This window comes from Salminus brasiliensis, chromosome 16 (genome assembly GCF_030463535.1).
Source record: "Salminus brasiliensis chromosome 16, fSalBra1.hap2, whole genome shotgun sequence".
Classification (NCBI taxonomy): domain Eukaryota; kingdom Metazoa; phylum Chordata; class Actinopteri; order Characiformes; family Bryconidae; genus Salminus; species Salminus brasiliensis.
The window spans coordinates 26,274,699-26,298,543 of record NC_132893.1 but is presented as its reverse complement, the minus strand read 5'-3'; the positions used below and the strand labels follow the sequence as shown (position 1 = coordinate 26,298,543).

The 23,845-nt window shown below is 41.5% G+C and overlaps 1 protein-coding gene across 4 annotated transcripts in view; it reads left to right on the top strand.

Moving 5' to 3' along the window:
• LOC140536726 (roundabout homolog 2-like) overlaps nucleotides 1–23,845 on the top strand; it is a 115,903-nt gene that overhangs the window by 77,837 nt on the left and 14,221 nt on the right. The window contains exons 8-19 of one of the 4 annotated variants that reach the window (XM_072658704.1): nucleotides 982–1,153; nucleotides 2,512–2,717; nucleotides 4,799–4,880; nucleotides 4,989–5,154; nucleotides 6,852–7,018; nucleotides 7,399–7,520; nucleotides 9,613–9,844; nucleotides 13,599–13,723; nucleotides 14,002–14,173; nucleotides 17,810–17,986; nucleotides 19,769–19,795; nucleotides 19,996–20,038. In XM_072658704.1, coding sequence (XP_072514805.1) covers nucleotides 982–1,153; nucleotides 2,512–2,717; nucleotides 4,799–4,880; nucleotides 4,989–5,154; nucleotides 6,852–7,018; nucleotides 7,399–7,520; nucleotides 9,613–9,844; nucleotides 13,599–13,723; nucleotides 14,002–14,173; nucleotides 17,810–17,986; nucleotides 19,769–19,795; nucleotides 19,996–20,038 — 1,691 coding nt within the window. Of the gene's footprint in view, nucleotides 1–981; nucleotides 1,154–2,511; nucleotides 2,718–4,798; nucleotides 4,881–4,988; nucleotides 5,155–6,851; nucleotides 7,019–7,398; nucleotides 7,521–9,612; nucleotides 9,845–13,598; nucleotides 13,724–14,001; nucleotides 14,174–17,809; nucleotides 17,987–19,768; nucleotides 19,856–19,987; nucleotides 20,039–23,845 lie in introns of all 4 variants that reach the window. The other 3 variants (XM_072658703.1, XM_072658702.1, XM_072658705.1) reach the window with 3 other exon arrangements.

The window sequence follows — 23,845 nt, the reverse complement described above, 5'->3', positions numbered from 1 at the left end:
TGTCCTCTTCTGACTTTTTTGCAATCCCTAATTGTCACAGCCTGTTTTTCATCCCTCCTGAACTGCCTGTTTTACTCTTCAGTTACATACACAGCACATAGCTGCACTGCTAAAGCCAATGAATTGTATAGATCCAATGAAATCATACTGTGACACAACGGTCAATATCATCATGTCGTCACTCCCTAATGTTCAGACATTATTCAGAATGTTCACTTGAAAAAACGTATAGAAACAAATATTTGAACGAGTAGCAGGTAGTCTCACCTTGATCTCTCAGGTTTTTAAACCAAGGTGTTTTACTCAGTGATCCAATTAATCCACTGAATGGATGGGTAGATGTTCTGTCAGTGGTCAGATTTTACCTTTAGACTAATGAAGTGGTCATCAGTCCTCTGTCACTTGACTCCAGGGGGGTCATTTGTCGTCTCAAAATGTATTCATTTACTGAATATCGAGTCATTAGGGCTAATTGAATCTGCCTAATGTCCTTCCTCTCCCTTCAGTCGGGTAGCTTTGAGGACTTTGAAAGAAGGAAAATCTCATTAGAGGCAGCAGAGATAGAGATCTCAAGGCTGCAAGTAGGCGGCGAAGCCTCGCTCAGTGCCGAGGCCTGCGCCAAAGGGCACCGTGGCCAGCTGATCACTGCTCGCTTCAGACGTTAATTACCAGCCAGCCTCCGCACGTGAAGCAAGCCCTGATCCCACTGCAGGCTGTGCTGAGCCGCCATCCCTGCTGGGGGTTACTCTCCCAGTCCATGCATGGAAGAGCTAGCGGCTCACTCGCTCGGTTAAACACCAGCATATTGAGATGTCGGTTGGGTTGGGGGGGCTGTTTATATCTTGGCCTTTTCTGAGTTTTGAAAAATTAGCACTTTTTTTATCACCAGTGTTGTCAGTACTGTCATTTTTGGATTTTTTTATGTCCTCTTCTGACTTTTTTGCAATCCCTAATTGTCACAGCCTGTTTTTCATCCCTCAGGATCTGCTTTTCCCGAACCAGCCCCCTCAAGCTGGAAGTCGTTTTTCAGTGGCGCTCAATGGCGATTTGACCATCACCTCAGTCCAGCGCTCAGACACAGGCTACTACATCTGCCAGGCTCTTACTGTAGCTGGCAGCATCCTGGCCAAGGCTCAGCTGGAGGTGTCTGATGGTGAGCTTACATTATTTTTAATCCAAACTCAACACATTGGAGTCAGGACCTGTACAACTAAGTGCAGTATATGTGCAATCACATTCACAAAGTTACATGCATGTAGTTCAGTCTTCGTCTGCATAATTCAAACAAGCAACCTCGTAATTGGACCACTAGTAGATGTATTATTGGTCATCAAAAAAAAAAATATATATATATATAATTTATGCCTTAAATAGAGCAAGTGGCAGTTTCAATTTTCTGCTAGTTTTGATGTGGTTGTGCTCTGTTTGCTGAGCAGGCGCTGAGCAGCTTCAGAACAATCCTTAGCAAGTCCTCATGCAGAATTTAGGTGGGGTTCGAAAGAGAAAAATACTTTGGATGGCCTGAAAAGAGAGTAAAACCCATAAAAGTGTAACACTGGGGCCACTGATGGAGAGACACACATTTACACCCACTTCTGCTCTCAAAGAGTATCATTATCTTAAGTGCTGTGGCGCTGCCAGTTGGGAGCCGTTTTCTGCTTCCTTTTCATTCCGTCTTGGCCTGCTCTCACAGACATTATTGAATTAACATCTGCTCAAGGCCTTCTCCGCAGAAGGAGAGCTTTACCCTCAAAGCAGCGACTACTGGATCGCTGTGCATATCAATTGGGAGGCAGGGGATGAGCAAGAGAGGGAGGGAGGAAGGGAGGGTGAGTAGGAAAGAAAAGAGGGAGAGTGGAAAGGAGAGAAGGAGCAAGTGAGACAAAGGGGAGTGCAAATGACCTTAGTAATGATGTAGTTCAAATTCTTTTCTCTGCATTGTACTTTATATAGACTGTTACTTTTCTTTTGTGGGGCAGCATTTAACATTAAAGACTCTAAAGAAACCTTGAGTTTCTTGCCAATTGCCCCTCCCTAAAATACACAGCAAGAGTACACATAGTGCACTTAATTTTTCTCAAACATGCAGGAATACGCAGTCTTTAGGCATCTACTGTGCTTGTGTAGATGCAAAGATGTGAGGTTAAACCCAGCTACTAAAATTGTCTCTCTAATTTGAAGTGCCTGCTTTAAAAAAGAGAGAGGGTGTGAATGCGTTGAAAGGGACAGTGGAAAAAAGCACTTTAATTAGCCTCTCAGGCATGATATTTTTAATCCACACCTTGTAATTAGGGCTCTAAGGTGTGATGGCATGCCATAAGCATGCATGATCAAAGGTGGCTTCTTTGCACGCCTGACCACAGAAGCAGGTGCTAAAATTCGCAACGTATCAATCATGAAGTGCTACCACTGCTAGGAATAACTGCTTGCACTGAAGCAAGGTCAATTGAAACATCAAATGAAATTAAATCACTGTGCATTTAGTTACTGTCTCTGCTTTCTCCTCAACAGCTCTTAAGGGCCGCCCACCACCCATCATTCAGCAAGGCCCGACCAATCAGACGGTGGCAGCGGGTGGCCTGGCTCTTCTGGGCTGCCGGGCGTCTGGAGACCCAGAACCCACCGTCACTTGGCTGAAGGATGGACTGAGTCTGCTGGGTAAAGAGCCTCGAATGTCCCTGCTGGAGCCTGGAAGTCTGCAAATCAAGAACACTAAGGTCTGCTTCTGTGGTTTATAATTGCTATATGGCCAAACTGTATGCACTTATATTGCATTTTGTTCCATGGGAACTAGTATGGAGGGACAGGGAGGGCACTGAGTGCGTATCTGCATTGTACAAAGTGGATGAAAGAAACAGAGAGGGGAAAGAGGAGGAATATTTGTGACGTCTGATGTCCAATAGGCATGACTTAGATGGACAAGTGCACCGGATGTAAAGATGAATAAGGCGTATTGATTTTTTAATAAATTGCTAAATGCTGCCATCTAAGGAGGCTTCTTAAGCTCAGGTCTGACAGATCCTGGGCTCTTCCTCAAGGACAGCTCTTTATGGCAGATTAAAGACACACACAGACACACACACACCTACACACTTCTCTCTGAAGTGAATATGAAATGCCCACACAGCTCTTATCTGAATGCTTATCTCCTTTGAATGTCAATTTCACTTAAATCACTCACCTCAGAATTGAATTAATAGACCAGAGGCAAACATGGAGAAGAAAGGCTTTAGCGAGTGGCAGAGATACCCAGAGTGGCAGAGCAGATGAGAGAGAGTGAGAAGGGGAGAGACAGACAGAAAGACAGACATGGAGATGGCAAGCTATCGCTGTATGTCATTGTTACAGCAATCAGCTCTAAGTAGACTATCATGTCACCACATCAGTGCAGTTGTATTGATGATGACTTGGTGCAGAGTTCTTAATTTAATTTATTAGCTAAATTAACCTCAGCACTTTTGCCAGTCTCTCTCTCTCTCGCTCAGTCTTTTTCTCAAATGCTCCCACATGAAGGCCATCAGAGGTTAATGTATTTCACTGTAATCTCTCAGCAAAGTGTACAACTTAAAGCAGTTGATTAGGATGATTGAAAGAACCGTTTGTCTTAGAATATCTAGACAGTGGTCACCACTAGAGTGAATACTTTTGTGTTCTATTACATATATTAATGAATATAAATGTATGTATTTATTTTTTTAAAGATGCCCTAGAAGGAAAAACGATTAATCTATAGCTTGGAATAATCACTACATGGAAGTGGCACACCATGACCCTCAAACACTGTTGTCCTCTCCTTGAAAAGAAAATCCTGTATAAACAAAATGGAACCTTAAAACCCATTGATTTCCAAACACCAAGTCTGTTATGTAACAGTTTTGGCTCATCCTATTCACGCCATCAAAGTTACATACAAAGTTACATAATTTTTACGACAATTTTATTTTATACTTCTTGTCAGTTTTTAGAGACAACATGCAGCACATCACCACCAAACTCTGCTAGTTAAAGAAAAATGGATTGCAATGTAAACCAGACCCTGTCACATTTTTCCTGTCCCAGTGTCCACAGAATAACTGTAACACAGCTAGGCTAAGAGCTGTTTCTAGCTAACTGGCTTTTATATCTTTTCTTTCTGTTTGCTCTCTTTAAAACACACTGAACTTCCTCAGAGTAGAGCTGATCACACATCAGAAAGGGAAATCAAAAGTGCAATTGAGAAGGCCAAACCTGTGCCATCAAGCGGGTATCTGTGCCAGGCTAATAAAACACTAGCTAACATTAGTCAACTGAATACAATCCGTTGAGCTACCTAACAGCTTACAGCACCCTGAAGACAAATTAAATGCATGTTATAGTAGCTTTAAATAACATGCATCCATTTAAACACAGAAAACATACATTGTATTTGATGACACGTGTGGTGGGTTTTCTATTGAGTGCTTTTTTCTAAAGATAACAATACATTTTTACAAGTATATGTGTCACAATAATAACTCTAAAAAACCATGAGCAACATTTGAGTAAAACATATTCTAAGCTAAATAGTGTGACAGACTGATATTCCATCCATTACTGGTTACTGTGCAGTTTATGAAGCTACAGTTGTTGTTCATAGGCTTTGCAATTGGCTTTTTTAAATATGTTGTTGATTCATCACCACATTAATAACATATTGTCACTTCCCATCCTTACTTACGGGTTGTACATAAATGTCTTGGGCCAATAATGTATATCTTTGGCCAGAGGTGGATATGAAATTCTACCCATCTCTTATTAGTCCGTTGAAATCTTTCTCCAGCTCTCAGACTCTGGCATCTATACTTGCTTGGCTACCAGCTCCAGTGGAGAGACCTCGTGGAGTGCTTTCCTAGACGTCAGAGGTTGGTTTATTCTTCCGCTACAGAAGCAGCTTATAGAAACAGCTTGGTAGTTTTGCTAGACCCTTCATCACCCTGTCTTCTAACCCTTCCTGCTGTTCTTTCTTTCAGAGTCAGGCGAGTTAATAGTCCCTGTGTCCCACAATGCCACTGCTCTCCCGGGGCCCCCCTCCAAGCCAGAGGTCACCGATGTCACCAAAAGCAGTGTGTCGTTGTCATGGCGTCCAGGCCCCGAAGATGCCTCCCTTATTTCCTCCTATGTCATCGAGGCCTTTGGGTAAGTCTGTGCTGCCTGGCTTGAGGCCCGGGACACAGTGCCCAGTGCCCTTCACGCACACAGCGCAGATGTGGCCGTTTAGCTGGGCACCGGGGTTGCCCCTGCCGAGAGCCAGCGGTGATGGATTTAGTGGTTTATTTATGGAGAGAGCACTGGGGCTATGCCATGCGTAAGTGTCGGTTCCCTGCATGCGTTTTGGCTCATTGTGCTTTGTCAATATTCAGCTGGCTAGAGCACCTATTTTGATCCTGGAGAGCACTTCGTTCTGGGTACTGTAAGCTGCTGCTACAGTCTAGTTACAAAGATGCTGTCTTTAGAGATAAAGTTATGTAAATGTAGCTCAATTACCTGTCAAAATTTGCAGTTAATTACATAAGTAATTGCATTTACATTTCATTTTCATTCTGTATTGAGAGTTTCTGGTAGTACTTTTGAATGTTTTCCCATTTGTTTTGATGTCAGCAATCAGAACATGGCAAGAAATACATTTCCTGAGCCATTAGGCAGTGTTCTGTCTCAGTGTAAAACATAACCATAAAACATTAAGCAGAATTGTAATTAGATGCCACTCAACATTTAAGATTTCTCTATAAAACTGCTCCATATTTCTCAGAAGTGTTTACGAGCTTGGCATAAAATGGTGTTTTCTCCTGTTCAGAGCTGATGGAAAATCAGCCTAATTAGCAGTTGCTAAATTATATTGTTTGAGTTTCATTTTATGGCTGGATTTAAAACCTGGCTAATGATATTTCATCAAATTCATAATTATCATAAATATAATATCTCCTCCTTTACAAACGCAAAAGTAAGTGCACAAAAGGGACTGTTTAGAATGTTCATGTTCAGGAATCTCTGATCTCTGATCTCAGTGAACAAGAAGTGAGAAATTACTGTGAAATTACATTATTTATTTGTTATGCTATTTTGACAAAAGTATTGGGACACCTGCTCATTCACTGCTGCTTCTTCCGAAATCAAGTATATAAAAAAAAGAGGTTCACGGAGTTGGTTGATCAGCACCCACCTCATTCCCAACTCCCACAATCATCCCAATGGTATTTGATGGAGGACCGTCATTCCAGAGAATATAGTTCAACTGCTCCACAGCTCAGTGCTGGGGGCTGTATACCCATACCTATCCCACGCCTGGCAATAGGCATGTAGTTATAATAGTTCCATGTTTATCTGCTATTGGCAATACTTCTCTACAGTGACTAGACTAGACAAGCTGTGTGTGTGCATTTGCACATCTGTGTCAGCAATGGGTGCAACTTAAAGTAGCTAAAAGCATTCAGTAGAAGACGTGTCCACACACATTTTAACATATAGTGTTTATCTGGTGTTAAATTTACTTCACTTTATTGGTTAAGTACCATGCGTTAGGTCTGTCAACCTTTCTAATAGTTAAAACTTACTGTTTTATGCAATAGATGCAGCTATTAAAAGCAGCCTGGATGGTAACACATTTTCCCCACTGCTAAGCAGCAACAGTTGTTGAGAGCTCTTGTTCTGCAGTTAACCTTTTTTCATGAATTGCCTGAGTGTTTCACAGTGAGTTTCACAGCGTAGAAACAACCATTTAGGCCACAGTGAAATAACCTTACTGCTTCTGCTTCAGGCAGTTGTGGGAGATGTGTTTGTGTTTCTGTCTGTTTTCTGAGCAGTGAGTTTATTCTGTTTGGTCTCTGTGTTTGCAGCCAGCTGGTGAGCAACAGCTGGCAGACTGTGGCCGATCACCTAAAGAGCACGCAGTACACAGTCAAAGACCTGCGTCCCAACACCGTCTACGTCTTCATCATCAGAGCGGTCAACACACAAGGAGTGGGAGACCCTAGCCCTATGTCTGAGCCTGTCCGCACTCAAGGTAATGGCATCAGAGGAGGAGAGGAAATCAGATATGGTTACAGTACATATACAACATATCATTGCTGCCATGCAAAAACCTTTATCTGCATTTTTTAATGACATTTAAAACCTTGCAGTTATTCTTTAGTTTATTTAGTTATTCTTTAGTTTAGTTTATTTTGTCAAACTTTGTATAAAAGTGCATTTAAACTGATTTTGCTGTAGTAGCAACGTTTGTGTGTGAGTGAGATTGTAACAAAATGTTCAATCTCACCTACTGTTTGTGGGGTATGGGGTGCGTTCAGTCTGTGTCCTACTACCAGTCATTTTACTTTCACAGGACACTCTGTGCTCATTAGTGCTGAGGTTGTTGCTTCTGTTCCTCTCTGTGTGTCTCAGACATCAGCCCAGCAGTACAGGGCATTGATCATCGACAGGTGCAGAAGGAGCTGGGGGATGTAATTGTCAGCATGCACAACCCAATGGTGCTTAGCTCCACCTCTGTGCGGGTGACGTGGGCGGTAAGTTCAGCCTCACTTTGCGAACAAGAATTTTTGGATAAGTAAAGCATAGAACATAACTGGGCTGGTTTATAACTTAGCTAAGAAAAAAAAACAGCATGACCAGCTGGTTGAGAATCATGACCAGGCATTCAACCATCATGACTAAGCTGGTTGACCACCATGACAAGCAGGACCTAGGTGGTTGACCAACATGACCAGCATGACCAAAATCAAATGCAACACACACTATGCTGGTCAGGAGCTGGTAAAAACAGCTAGCTTACCAGCATAGAGGGTATATTTTCATCAAAGACCATACGAAACCAGTCTAAGTCTAGTTTACAACAGTAGTTAAGCATATAACACATCTGTCTCCAATATTGAACACTTTTATAAAAAAAAAAAAACAATATATCGGGTTTGTTGAGCTCACAGTTCTAGAGAAATAGATAAAAACATAACATGCCATAGTGATTCTATTTCTGCGAACATGAAAAACTAATGCAAACAATGAAGTTTATGATTATTATGATTATTTTTTTAGAATTCTTCTCAAGTGAAAGTCAAGGCTTTAAACACATTTTTAGTGACATATATATTTTATGCTCAGTGATTCCAGGTGCCTGGTAAAGTGGTGCCTGGTGGACAGTGAGTGCATGGACAGCTGGTCCTTCATTAATCTCAAAGAGTTCAGAGTGACGTTTGAATTTGGACAAATGGTTCTGCCTCAAACAAATAGATCACTATTAGCCCAACCTGCTGGGCTTCTGTTTTTTTGGAAGCTGTCTGCGGTCAGCTCTTTATCTGCCTTTGCCTGGCAAGGTGTTCAGACTGCTTTGTCTCTGGAGTATTATTTAATGAGACACCCCCCCTCCCACACACACATGCACCGTATGCTAGTATGCAATATTACAATGTATACAGGTGGCTCAATGGCAGTCTACTACTGTTGCATCTTTAATGATTGAGAATTTTTTTTGTGGATGAATGCCATTATTAGAACATACTGTCTGATTTTCCAGACAGTCTGAAGTCCATGAGCAGCATTTTCTGTCAGCTCTTTATTTTTTATAGAGCTTTTACTAGATTCATGGTTTACCTTAAGCTGTCATTATACTATTGGGACAGAATTTTGGGACACCTTCTCATTTACAGTTTCTTCCAAAATCAAGGTTGTTAAAAAGAATGAATTCTGCTTTTGGTAGAGTAACTGTCTCTACTGTCCAATCTGCTAGATTTTGGAGCATTGCCTTGAGGATTTAATTGTATTCAGCAGCAAGAACGTTAGTGAGGTCAGGATGTTGGAATATCACCACCCTAGTCATCCCTGACTCCCCAACTCATCTCATAAATTTCACCTCTCCAGAGCTCAATGCTGTGGCTTTATGCCCCTCTAGCCCATGTCTGGCATTAGTAAAATGCACTTACACTATTTATACTGCCTTTTCATTCCTTCCCCTAAGCACGGCTATACTTTTTTTGTGTGCTTTTTTTGGTGCTGAGACACAAACCTGTCTGTTTTCACGGCCCATCCATTCAAAAGCAGATCAATCAGAGCTTCTCTTTATTAGGACGAGCTTTAGGGCTAAGTAAGGCTTTTAGATCCCTTATTCATTCCAGTAATGAAATGCGTGCACACCCACTCAGGCTCACACACACATGTGGGGGGGACAAACATACTGAGCTGATTTATTTGGTCTGGGCTGACGGTAAACAGCTACTTTATTTTGCCTGTAAAAGCCTTCACTTGCTCCTGTTAACAAGCCATTACTGTGAGTTATGCAGCCTCCCTTAACAGAATGGCTTCTACTGTACTTCTATGCATAGTGACACCGCTTTGCTGAGCAACCTGTCTCCTTCTTTTTAATACACTTAGTTTGGAAAAGTTTGACAGAGCTACTGTAGCTCATTTTTCAGATTTAATAATGTCTCATTATTTGAAAGCAATCTGTGTGAGTACTGGGGGTGGTTAAGCCTTCATATGTGGACAGGGTAGTGTGGTTATAAAGTTTTTGGCATGTCTACCATTTTGTCTTCTGTTGTTTGTCAGTTTTAATGACTCTGTTTATGCCTCATCTACAGTACCAATCAGCTGCCTCTTTTGCTGCAGGTTGAAAACCCATCCCAGTTCATTCAAGGCTACAGAGTTCTTTACCGGCAGACTTCAGGGCTGCCCTCTCCAGGAGCATGGCAAGTCCAGGACCTAAAGGCTCCATCAGAGCGGGACATAGCGCTACATGACCTCAAAAAGGGTGTGGTTTATGAGATAAAAGTACGGCCCTTCTTTAATGAGTTCCAGGGAGCTGACAGTGAATCTATGACGGCACGCACTTTGGAAGAAGGTAATGTGTTCTACAAATGATCCGGTACAGTTTAATGTAACACACTATTTACAGTGTGCTGCTGTTCACTTCGTTATTATACATATTTAACATAGCTTCCTTGTTGGTATACTACAGCTCATTTTTCAACATGCACAATTTGTTTTAGTGTTATCATCCTTCATCAGTGGTCAGTTTATTTCCACAGGTCCTCTGTGATTCTGGTGTATTTAACATGCCAGTGACACTGCAGCTAATATGCCTTTACCATATTAGTATCACAGCTGTGCCAAGAATGGTTCCACTATCCACTAAGTAATTCCTGGACAGCTGTGGTTCTGTGGTGGTTCCTGTATAAAATTAACTGTTTCTGATAAAATGGCCAGTGCTTGCAGGTGCAAGGGAGGTGAACCTAAAGAACTGGCAAATGGTTTACAATGGGTCTTCTTTTAGAAACACTGTGTTCTTTGTCCACTCTTTTTCATTACTTAGCTTTCTAGCTTATGTAGTTTGGTTGCCAGTCCTCCATTTGTGACTCCCTGAGCATAAGTGTATACAAATGTAAGCGGTTTGCCTGTGCAGCAAGCCATATTTATGCTGGTCTACTGAGAGTTTTGCCATGCCATAGTAGGAGGCCCTGTCTCCAATAGCACACACATTGGGAGACACACACACACACACACACTCTGACACACTCTCTCACAGATCCAACCCCCCGCTGAGCCACTGTCACTCTGCCTGCCATATCGCTGTCAAATAGTGCCAGCCAGTTCAGTCTGCATCCTCATACCATCCTCCCTTTGCCTTTCTCTCTCTATATCGCTCTCTCTTTCCCCTCACTCTCTTTCTCCCTCCCTCTCTCTCTCTTCTAGCTGTTTTTCCAGTGCCTTTTTTTTCCTCCGTCCAATTTGAGTACGCACACACACACGTACACACAATGGTCAGATTGAGTGAGAGTTTTACTGCCGATCACAGTTTGTGTTGAGCTCTCATCCATTAGCACAATTAGTGGCACGGTTGCTTTACTTTAACAAGAGGTGTGCGAGGGTGCCTCTCTCTCCTTTGTTCCCTCAAAACGCTCCATTCCAAGCTGCCCATGATGCTGAAGCCAGGGGCCAAATGGTGACATTCTGTACAGGTTTCTTGCACTCTTATCTATTGATTTTAATGGTCAGGTCATAGAAATGCATTAAAGCATTGTGTTGACTGATTTTGTAGATGGCTATTAATCTGCATAAAAAATAATGAAATAATAAAATACTAACATTTTGACAAAACAAGTCATTTAAATCATTTATTTACAAATGTTGATTTTATATGGTTTTAAATTGTTTTTATTTTACCAGTGGAAATAGTACATCCAGTCATCCGAAAAACGAATCGTTTTTAAAATCTGCTTTAAATCGTTATCACATAAGATCAATTGACTGTGCTATATTCTAAATGTTACTGAGAGTTTAAGCAGCTAACACAGTCCATTTACCTGAAATGTACAGGGTAATTGCTCTCTCTCTTTCTTACTTTCTCTGTCTCTCTTTCACTTTCTCTTTTTCTTTTGTAAGAGGTTTGGGTAATGGAAACTAGAGGCCGGCATGGTTGCCACGGTGTCACTTGGCAGGCTCCTGCCGTGGCGCAGCACGGGGTCACATTTCTGCCAGTGATACATCACAGAGTTAATGGCCTTATTAGCATCTCCTTCATTACTGTACACGGGAATGGAGTGCTTTCATTTAGCTCAAATGTGCATAACACACCGCTTTAGCATTCAGCACGCTTGCCTGCCTATTAATATTGGCATAGCGTCACATAGAGAAGTTAAGCTCCCCTTGATCTGGAGCCATGCTTTACTGAGTGTCAGCCAGGACAGTTCCCCTGCTCGCTGCAGCAGCCTTGTCATGCCGCATAACCCGATTAGAACTGTTAAACACTGCGCCGACAAAGTAGCGCCTGCGTTTTGTTTGATGTAACAGGGCTTACTGTTTGTCGATTCCATAGATATGATTTAACAGCCCAGAGAAGCGTCCAATCACAGACACTAATCTCCTACACTGACTGTTACAGTGCTGAAAACAAGATTGCATTTTGGCTCATGCTGTTTCTTGCCCTTCATCATCTGGGGGCTGGACACAGTCTATATTTCAGCTGGGTTTGTTTGGGTGCACAGTGTAGAGAGAGGGCAGAGAGAGTGGTTAATGTGATACTATGGCTGAAAAAATCTAATTTACACAGTTTTCACCTTGCCTAGATTAAAGAGCTAGCATAGCTAACATACTAATAGATAATTTTACCCAGTAGTTAGCATCCCCCAAATTGCATGCCTAAACCATCACATAGTGGCTAACCACACTGAGTTGTTAAGTAATGCTAAAACAGTAGTGTCAGCTAAGGTGAAGCTTGACTTTCTGTTATACTGTTTCTGTTTGTCAAGTGATTGTTAGCCACTATGCCACTGTACCTTACCAAGACCTGTTTAGTGTGTTACATTGATTTCATACAGCCTGATCAGATACGTTTTATCACTACAGAAAATGTTCTGTGTGGTTTAGGTAAGGGATGGCACATGTGTACTGTATGCTGGAGGAACAGCATCACTGGGAATTATTTGGAAAATTTACCTGCTCTATTCAAACATGGACTCACTCTGACATTACTCTATTTTAAAAATATAGTATATATTAGTGTATATATATATGCTCTAAGAGTGGATATGATTATATTTGATATGGTTTATCTTGCATTTTATTCTATATGTTTTTAAAAATTAACAGCTACACTACTGTACACTGGTCTTTTTGGAAAGACTTGCAGATCAATTTCATTTTTTAATAAATAATGCATGAAACCAGCAAAATGATCTGCAAGCCTTACCTTGCCTTACTATGTTTTGAATACTGCTATGCTGGTCCTGTCAATGCTACCCCAGCGTCCATCCCCAATAGTCACTCAATAATCTCAGATTTCAAGCTCCTAACACTTAAGTAAGAGTCACAGTTTAAGAGGCAACAATTAGGATGCACTCTAGAGAGGAGTGGTTAGAGTGGAAACAGTCAGCGGAAGCCGAAAGGCAGAGGACGATGAAGGAAAGAGAGAGACAGTGGGAGGAATATAGTTAAAGAGAGGGGGGAAAGGGAAGGAAGGAGAAGGTGGATAAGAAAAGGAAAAGAGGAGAGGACTAGTGTGTGGAAGGTAATTGGCGGCTGAATGCGGTGAGTCAGAGCTGCTATCCGGCGCGGCTGATGCAGAGTGTGACTGCTCTGTGAAGCGCAGGCTCTGATAGGAGTGGCAATGGTGCAGGACTAACGAAGTTAGGATTAGGGCTCAGAGCTGGTCACACCTCATCTACTGCTGCCTTTTCTACACTGCATCACCGGGCCCAGCATCCAAAGCAGCACACATTCCCTCGCCGCCCACCCAGGAATTATTCAAAAGAACCTTTGAAATAGTGAATCCAGCTGCAGAGCCTTGTCTTACCTGTAGAAATATGTGTAAAAATAAACATCCATCTCAGGATTTGGTGGCCTGTGAAAGTGTTTTGTATGCGGCGTGGGTATTTGTAGGTCACAGTGCACAGTGAATGTCTTCCACTATTGCAATTTTCTCAGACAATCCAAAGCTTATTATACTCAAAGGGCAATAGTTTCCTTAGATATCTGGGTCACTTAAAAAGGGCATTAAAAATCCATTTGGAATCTTTCATGCTTGTGTGTGTGTGTATGTGTTTGTGTGCTTGCTGTAATGAGAAAGGCATTTAGTGATGAGTGTTGTTCTCTGGCAGCCCCCAGCGCCCCTCCCCAGCAAGTCACTGTGCTCACAGTGGGCAACCAGAACAGCACCTCCATCAGCATCTCCTGGGACCCCCCACCCACAGACCACCAGAATGGCATCATTCAGGAGTACAAGGTACAACAAGACCTAGATTAACAAAGAATGTGATGTATGTCAATGTATTATTTTAGACAGAAGCATAGTTTATTTATAGCTGGTTGTGTTTAGAAAAGCATGGCATATTATTTATTTAAGAACTTAAGGTCCTGACACAATCTTTTCTTATCTCTCCTCTTCCCTTTGTCTTCTCCACTGCATGTCTGAATTTGCTGTGTGTGTGTGTGTGTGTGTGTGTGTGTATTTCCACATATCCTGTCACTCTTCTTATTTCTCCCCATTGTCTCATGCTTCAGATATGGTGTCTGGGAAACGAAAGCCGCTTTCACGTGAATAAGACGGTGGACGCAGCGATCCGCTCAGTAGTGGTTGGAGGGCTTCAAGCTGGGGTGCAGTACCGTGTGGAGGTTGCTGCCGGCACTAGTGCTGGCACTGGGGTGAAGAGTGAGCCACAGCCCATTGTGATTGGTGAGACACCATAGCTGAATTCTGACCAGCAGGCACTGGTGGTCAATTTCTCACATATCTATCAACAACCAACATTGTTGGTTGCTAACAACATTTTCCAGTAGTTTTAATATTTTAAAAACTGCTTTCCAAATATTCTCCCATACTTAGTACAGTGAATTGTATGTTTTTCTACCCCATACAGTTAAATAGGACTAATTACACTCCCTGTAATTAAATGAGCTGTTGGTCAGTGTTCTTTAAGCGCTGGCGACATTGACAATATACTCATAAAAGCATATAGTGTATCACAACATTTATCACAATATGACAAAACATTGCCATATTGACCATCCCTAAGTAGCATTGTGCAAACCAGTGGTGTTGCCAGAATTTAATTTTGGCAGGGAGGTTAGGACCTAGGTACAACTTGGCGGGCCAGCTAGGAATCATTATGTCCATAAGACATTGCTACAGAAAGGGTGCCAAATAAATAACTAGCTTATGTCATCAAGAGAAAAAATGCCTTAAACAGCAGCAGTAGCTGTCCACTGATGATTAGGAGTGTAACAATGCATCATGTGCATTGAACAGGCACTGTATTACTTATGATATCTAAATGCAACTGAATTGCTTGAAATCCAAAGTTTGCTAACAAATGCAACAAATAATAATAACAATACATTATTACAATATATAACATATATTGTATATATACAATATATGGATATAGTCACCGTTTCCATTTATCTAAATTCTGATCAAAATATTGCGACAATTATATTTGTGAACCCAGTATCAGCATCAAATCGAATTATGGATCTTTTTACTATAACCATTCTAATGTTTCCGCTTATGTAAAGGACAAAGGACAAAGCATATTTTTCAGTTGTAATATTAATATTTATAATAAATAGTTAAATATGTTGGCAGTTTTAAGTCCTCACTGAATAAAAAGGCTGTATTGGCTGAACCTATACAACACAATCATAACTACATAAAATCACAGAGAATGTCTGTATTTGTCATGCTTTAGTGAGAGAGAAAGGAAAAAAAATAAAAGAAATAGAGAGAGAAAAAGATTGCAAGTGTGCCACCCTGCAAGTTCAGTTTTGGAAGCTGAGCTTTTTTTTAAAACAGATAGTGATTTTCAGAAAAATCGATAAGATTTTCATTTAATACACTGTCCGGCACAGTTTGGCGGAATGCTGTTAGCTATATCAATAATCCTCTCCAATAAACGCGGCCATTGCTAACACAGCGGACAGTGTTATTGCTGTGGCTTATCACCTTATCACATTTTATCTAGCTCGCTGAAGGATGGGGCCAGATAAATACACCCAGAATCAATACTATCGACGTGCGGCGTTCACCCCTCCTTTTCATGGCTTTTGACTGCCAGGGGCAGAAATTCTTGCCGGCAGCCGGCCGCATAGGCAAACACAGGGCTGTGGTGTGGGGCTTAATGAAGGGGTTTGCGGTGTTGCTCACGCCGCGAGAGTGTGAATCTCATTTCACAGCGCAGTAGCTGCACCAGGAAATCAAACTCAGATGGAGCCCCCGTGTCAATCTCCCAACCGCCAGCTCTAACTGACGAGCGGCCCGCTGCACTGGCTAAGCCTGCACACATATAAAACAGTTGTGTTTATTTATTTTCATTTCTGAAGGCAGACGTGCTTCATGCAGTGTATTGTTTTTGCTGTCTGTAGTGTTTCCCGCTCCCACTGCGGCTGTGCTGTTAATCAGCTGTAGTATAATCATATTAGTAAAAATAGATTTTCCTGTGTTCTTTTAATTGGTGTTCTTTATTTGCTGCTTTGATGTGATTTGATTTGATTCAGTTTGACTGTATGATTGTGGAGAGGCATTGCAGAGCCTCCTGTGGATAGAGTCTTATTCATGTAACATACTGGAATGTGTTCACACATGGTACACAGCGAGGTGCACTCGTAGAGATACAATGTCTAACATCAGTCACACTGTGATGAATGAAGCTAAGAGGATAGATGTGTGTGTCTAGAAGTCATTTTTGTCATGCAACATCAGTATCAGATGTATCACAGCGGATGACACATCAGAAAAGAAACAGTGAGGAAATACAGAAATACTTTTAAATAAAATAAATAACATGAATTAAGAATAAAAATAATAAATAATAATAAAAAACATAAAAAGCATGCTCAAATGACATGATTTCCACTCCATACTTGATGCGGGAGCTCAGCCAGGCACATTTAGTGTTGTGACAGTTATCAAACCCAGTGAAAGACCTGCAAAATTCTGGAGATGTACCTGTATAGAAATGTCTGATACCATAACAAATATTTTACACTGTATTGTTGTTGATACCGATATTATAAAACCGTTCATTTAAATTACTTTCAGAATTAAACTGAGAGAAACCTCAGGCACTTGTTTAAACAAAGCTGGAGTTAGTTTCTCATTTAAATTTTCCATTCCACCTGTACAGTGTTTTTGTATGACAGGTGCAGCAGTTCTTTTCATGGAACAGCTGTGGCATTTAAGGAAAACAGAAAATTCTGGAAAAAGGAAAACTGAAAAATCAAAAACCTGTCAGCTTCAGTCTGTAGCACTATTTGTAGCAAATGGGAACCTGAAATCACTAGAAGACTAAATACCTAACTAACTAAAGAATACTTTGTGACAGAATATCAGTGCATTACGGCTGCCAACCTCTATTACTGTTAGATGCAGAATGGCTAGTAGAGGGCGCTGTCAGGTGTAGAGTAAGGACAATTCTAAGTTGATATGCACTTCTACACATGCTAATAAATAAGATGAACGGTAGTTTTTCAGATTTTAACAGTTGTTATTAACACAGTTGCTTTTTAACACTCTAGCCCATGCCTGGCATTAGTCATGGTGTTCAAAGGTTCATCTTTATCTTAGCCGAGAGTGTCCTATTTTATTGACAGTACTTCGCTGGAGGGACTTGACAAGCTGTGTGTGCATTTGCACATCTGTATCAGCAATGGGTGCAACGTAGACCCTGTCCACAACTGGACACCTCATGTGACTTGTGTCTGAATTGTATCCTGATAAAATTTTAACCACAGGCATTTTTTACACTTGGTAGTTTTGATAATTTAGGTAATTCCTTTTGACCCCTTGATTTAATCCATACTGAGACCACACAAATCTGTGACTTGACTTCTACAATGAAAAGCTACTGATCAAATACTTTAAAAGAAAATAACTCCATTACTAGCATTACTAGCCTAATTACATTGTAACTATTTCAACTTCTTTTTTTATTAGTGAACAAAAAGAGATGTTTGCTGATTTAAGATGTGACAAATTCATTCCATGTTGTTTAGTGAAGTTTTATTCCATAAAATGTGTATGAGTGGAGTACAGTGAACTTAGGCTTGTGTGTAGAATGCTCATGAGCTCTCTTATTGTGATGATTCCTATGTATTACAGCTGTGCTTTTCTGCTGTGCTGTGTTTCGTGACCGGTTTTTTAGTGGCCTTTAGGGTTGCCTTTGGTTCCAATTCAGGGTCTTCATCATAGACATGCTGAAATCAGTTGATTGGTTTTTATCTGTTTACCCCTGTTTATCTTAATCAAATCGAGTTTCCAGGCCTGATTACAACCTACTCGTGTTTGTGTGCACACCTCTTACGTGGTCAACAGGTGCGGAGTTACGAGATGTGATGACAGGGGACGAGGGCAACAGCAGCATCACTGATGTGGTGAAACAACCAGCCTTCATCGCCGGCCTGGGCGGAGCCTGCTGGATCGTTCTCATGGGCTTCAGTGCCTGGCTCTACTGGAGAAGAAAGAAGAGGAAAGGTCTCAGCAACTATGCAGGTGAGAACTGCCCGCCCGAGTGTGCTGCATGCTTTAATGCCTCAGTACAATAACCCTCCGGAGACGAGTTGCTGGTATGATGACGCTAGCAAAAAAATAAACAGTTTATGTTGACATATAATTAATCCATAGTGCAAAGTATTAAAAAGGCTGTTTTTGGCCTGCAAATCTCTGCAACTGTAGCACAACGCTTAAGAGAAGAAAAAATGCATATGTAAGCTGGATTGCATCATGATGATTATACACTGCAGCTAAGCTGTAGTATTTATTTGTGCAGACCGTGCGACTCCCCCAGCATCGAGGGTCACAGCTCCAAATGCAATCTTCCTTCTTCCTATAGAACAGAAGCTATTTGTATTATTATTGTAAAGGCCTTAGAGCTAAAACTTGTTCTTTTTTAAAGAATTTGTAGCGGTGTGTTTTACACACATTAGTCAAAGCCCAGAGGGCGGCACTCTTCTGTACGCACAGTCACATGAGCCAAAGCAGAACAAAGGCAAAAGAGCTCAGCCTCCCCCCCTCACCGTAATGCATTACGCACCTATGTGCATCGACCTTGAACACAATCCTATCAAAAACAGCACGCTCACACTCAAAACACTCTAATTTGGAAACGAAACGCAGTTGTGCCGCATCTATTAGAGGACTGTGACCCATATTGTTTCTGCATTAGCTCTAAATACAGTCTCCTGCCTCCAAAATGTAATTTGGTATTTCCCTCCAGGGGGTAATTATTGCATGTAGCTGTGGATTACTCTCATTATAATATGTATTGCTATCATCACGGTCTGATGACTTAGGTGGAGACCACGGTGATTGCCTAATTCAATAGCCATTTGCTTTATCCATCACCTGGGCTGGGATTCTGCTCTTGTGAATCGAGAAATTCATTTGCAGCACATAGTTCAGTCCCTCCCAGACAGCTAGTCAGTCTGTCCCTTGCTCATTCTGTCTACCAGCAATTTGAACTTGTGTGGAGGACATTCATGAGCGCTTTTACAGTAATGTTTCCCATGTGGAAAACTCCAGGAACCAACATTTGCTATATGACTGCTAGCACAAGCATGTGAAAGACATGAATATCATTAAGTATGTTTACATGCACAAATAAATACACATGAGCCTACACGAAAACATGTTTACAGTAAAAAAAAAAAAAATAGATGAAGTAACTGATAACAGAGCTATTTGAGCCAATTCAACGTCATTTAGTCGAAGGTTCTCCTAACTCACTAACACTACTATAGAGTTGAGCCTCAAAAACATATGTAAATGAGCTGCAGCTGAAATTACTAAAATGATTTCAAATATATTGTTTTCCAAACTGAGATGCATAATTACAAAATGTTACACTAAGTTCAGGATTAAGTTGATTTAACAGAAAAACATTATTTTAACATTTTAATTTGCCGTGTCTTTTAGTTTAGGATAGTTTGCAACTGCAGCATGAACTGTTCTCATATATGAGAATCCCTTATTTAGTAAAGAGAACACTGCCAGGCTTTTTGAAGCTGAAAAAAATCTAATTCTTCAGTAGAGAATTTTGGTGTAATGCTGTTATCACATCTCTGAGTTACTGTTATCTGGTAACTCAGAGCAATTATCATATCGTAGTTAGGTTAGCAGTACTTGACTAAACCATTGGCCTGCATGTGAAGTCATCGTCAGTTCAGTGTCTCTGTACGGAATGCCACTCATCTCATCCCTCTTTCATCTGCATTTACTGCCGTATATCTCAACCAAATTCTAATGCCGTCTCTGTTCTGTGTTTCTGTTTCACAGTCCAGTCGTTCACCTTCACCCGTGCAGGTACTGACCATTTGTCCCGTCCCTATCTAACTTGCAACGGGCTCGACCCCGCTATAGGCAGTAAGCCATCCAGTGTGTAATAGACATTCGTTTATGGATTGTGTAGAATAGAGGAAAGAAGTGATTTGAGATGGATCTGTGGTTTGTTTTTTTTTTTCCCTCCTCCTCCTGCCGTGTTGTTCTGGCTGCTGGCCCCGCAGTGACGTTCCAGCGTGGAGACAGAGGCCTGATGGGAAGTGGAAGGTGAGCGCTGCATCACTCTCACGGCTCTCTATGTGGTGACATTTACCTCTGACCAAGTAAACACACCAGAGAAATCAACACAGGCTCCTTTTCACTACAGCCTGTCCTGTAGCTATCGATCAGCCCTGCTCTCTGCCTGAGACACGACCATTCTGCTGGGCTTTATTCTCCCTGAATCCTGCATGTGGAGTGCTTAGCCTTGGGCATGAAAGAGTAGCAGCAGATGACTCAGTTTGGAGAATCGGAGCTCATCCGGATATGTTTCAGCAACATACTGGCCATGCTTAGCTGAAGATCATTCAGACCAGGAGCCAGGAGTATTAAAATGCATTAATGCATTGTGATGTACAGATTTAAGGTGGTAATTCACTTACATCAGTTGTGGAATTTTGTTTCATTTAAATAGACATCAGTCCAGTGTGGATTAGTATAGTCACGGTAACGCTGTAGCGGTCCATTTTAATAATTTATGTATTTTGACACACAATTTATTCTGTGCTTCAGTTTCTCAGTAAAACGAACCTCGCAGCTAGAGGTCTGCACTCCCACGGGACCCACCACAATATCATGCAGTATGGGGGTAATTTTCTGTGTGTGGGAGCAGGCAGTGAACCAGTCCAGTGTGGGCAGGAGTGGGACAACATGTACATTTAGGAAAATTTTGCAAATTAACAAATTGCATTCCTGTAGACTGTGTCCCAAGCTACACACTACTGCACTAAATAAATAACAGTGCACCACCTCTAGAGGTCGACCGATTATCAGCAAGAAAATATTTTAAGTTATTGTTTTTGTGACCTTTACTGTCTGAAGCTCAAAACTTTTTTTTTTATGTTAATTTTAATTTTATTTATTTTTTTATTTTAATTGTTTACTATATAATAGATGTTGTGAGCAAGATTTGCATTCTTGTGAATTTTCACACTACAAACATTAAAATCATAGTAAATGAATATTGCCCACAAATCATGTAAAGTATACATTTTTATGTAAAGTATAGAGTTGTGTGGGTTGGGATAGAATGTATAGATAGTTATAGAAGTTAATTCACAATTTAATTTATTATTTATTTCAGCAGTAAATAATTCAATTGTGCATAATAATATGTGAAAAACTGGATGTCAGTTAGCCTCTGTGGGCATGCCGAAACATTCATGTTGTGGGTGTGGGCGGGACCAATGTTGCAGATTTTCTGCAGGAGTGGTCAAGAGCAGGTCATAAAAGGTTGTCAGGAGCCAGACTAAAAATCAGTCTCACACATATCTACTTGCAACAAAGGTAAAGGTGCACGTATTTGTCACTGTACAGTGTACAGCGAAATGTGTCCTCCACATTTAACCCATCTGGTAGTGAACACACACTCACACACACACATGTGTTAGGGGCAGTGAGTACACACACACACCCAGAGCAGTGGGCAGCCAACTCCAGCGCCCGGGGAGCAGAGAGGGTAAAGGGCCTTGCTCAAGGGCCCAACAGTGGCAGCTTGCCGAGCCCGGGAATTGAACCCACAACCCTGTTATCAATAGCCCGGTGCTCTAACCGCTGAACCACCACTGTCCCAGTTGCTATACAAGCGTTAATGTAACATATAGTAAACATCTTAACCTTTTAAATCTCTCAAAACATGTTGTGTTTTTTGTTGTTCACCAATCAACCATAAGCTGATTGTTGATTATCAACATTGATTAACTTTTTCTACAGATCTACAGTGGCATCTGTCAAGGGATGCATCTGTCAAGATCTATTAGGCAGCGAGTAAACAGTCAGTTCTTGAAGGTGATTTCTGTTAAAAGCAAGAAAGCTTCTGGGCAAGCATAAGAATCTAAGCCACTTTATCAAGAGCCAAAATGTGTTGGCTAGATGACTGGGTCATCTCCAAAACATCAGGCATTCTTGTGGAATTTTTTGTAATTCAGTGGTCAGTACTGATCAAAAGATCTCAAAAAAGGACCTGTGAGCTGGTGATGGAGTAAAGAGCACCTAGGTCTAATTGATGTGATCCATATAGGCCCCACAACTCACAGGAATGAAAGGATCTGCTGTTAACGTCAGATACCACAGGATGCCTTTAGAGTCCATGTCTAAAATGGTTAGATATGTTGTGACGGCTCAAGAGGAACCTACCCAAAATTTTGTTATGACTGATCGATAAATATGTTCAACTACAGTGTAAATATCTCTGATTACATTTATGCATATTTACATGCTCTCTCTTTCTGTATAGTATATTTAACAAATTAATACAAATGCATTTTCTAGTAAAAGCAGATTTACAGACATAAAGCTCCCGCTTGAGAGCTGATCTGCTAAAGCAGGCTTGGATTGGGTCTTGGCCAGAGCCGATGTTAACGTTGCGGCAGACAGGTGTCTGATGGATGCTTCAACACTTGCAGCCTTGTTCTGATGTATCGATAGATTGGCTAATAAATCTCCCCCGACTGGAATTAACAGAAACAATTAAAGCATCAGGGCAGCTTTTTCATTCGTCCATTCATCGTCCCGGCCCAGCTGCGGGTGGTGCCTCCCCAGAGCCAGTGATGGATTCTCTCTGTCGAGAGCAGCTCAAAAGCACACTACCCACATGTACTAGGATGTGAAAAGATAATTATCTGAGAAAACGAGTCCCTCACAAGCAGTTACCACCACTCCCTCTCTGTCTCTCTCTTTCTCTTACACATTTATATAGACAGCCATTTTCACTCATGTACATTGCTGTCTTGTAAGCCTATAAAGCACAAGCCCTTTTGAATGTCACTAGTTGGTGGCCCAGTGAGCATGTGAAGGCAAGGGTAAAAGGTCAGCAAGGGGGTGAGGAACAGTAAGCAGTGCAGTTCTTTGTTTCTTTCTTTGTGTTTTTCTTTCTTTCGTTCTCTACGTTCTTTCCATCGGCTCTGTTATCACACCTGAGCAGGCAAAGCTAGCCAAGAGGCCAAACAAATGTAGCAAAAAATCTGCCTTCTAAATATAAACTGGAACTTGCTTTTATGTGTGTCTCACTGAGTACAGAAGTGAGCGTGCACGCGTGCATTTGTGTGTGTGTGTGTGTGCTGGAATGTGCAAGCTAATGTGGATGTTGATGCATGTGAGGCTGTGTATGTGTTAGCCTGGGTGGAAAAAAAGCTCACATAATGGTTCCTCCACCTTTGAGCCATTGAGCTCAGATGTGTTGAAATCCCCCTGCGCTCCTGCTGCCCGGGCTCTTAGGGGGAAGCGCTTTCGTGGGCTGCTGCATTCATTAGACAAAACCCAATCACGTGGACGACCTGCCTGCCTGCCTGACTCTGGCTTCCCGTCTAGGTACACGGAAAAAGAACAGAACAGACTCTCCATTCCCAATAACTGAACAACAAAAAAAGGCTTTGTCCATTACGAATCGTGTTTTTATCAAGAATCAGCTTTTTCCTCCTCAGTCAGAAGCAGCCAGCCAATGTGCATCGCCCCACCCGTTACCATGGAGACTCCTTCACCACCGCCCTTAGCATGGAGACTGACAGAATACCCCTCTGTTCCGAAATGAAGGTGGAAATACTCACTGTAGGGGTCTTTAATATTCTGCCATGCAGCCGCTACTGGCTTCTATTACTCCAGGGCAGAAATGGGGGTTGGGGGACAGATTTATAGACTTGTCACTGTTTTATGTCTTTTTGTTTGCTTGTTTATTATTTCCCCTGCTCGGGAGCAGTGTGCTTTGGGAGGGAACTCTCACAGCAATCTGGTTCTGATGCAGACCACAAACATAAAAAGGGGGAAATGAAAAACGAATTAAAAAACAGAATGTTAGATGTTGTTTCTTATTCACCCTTT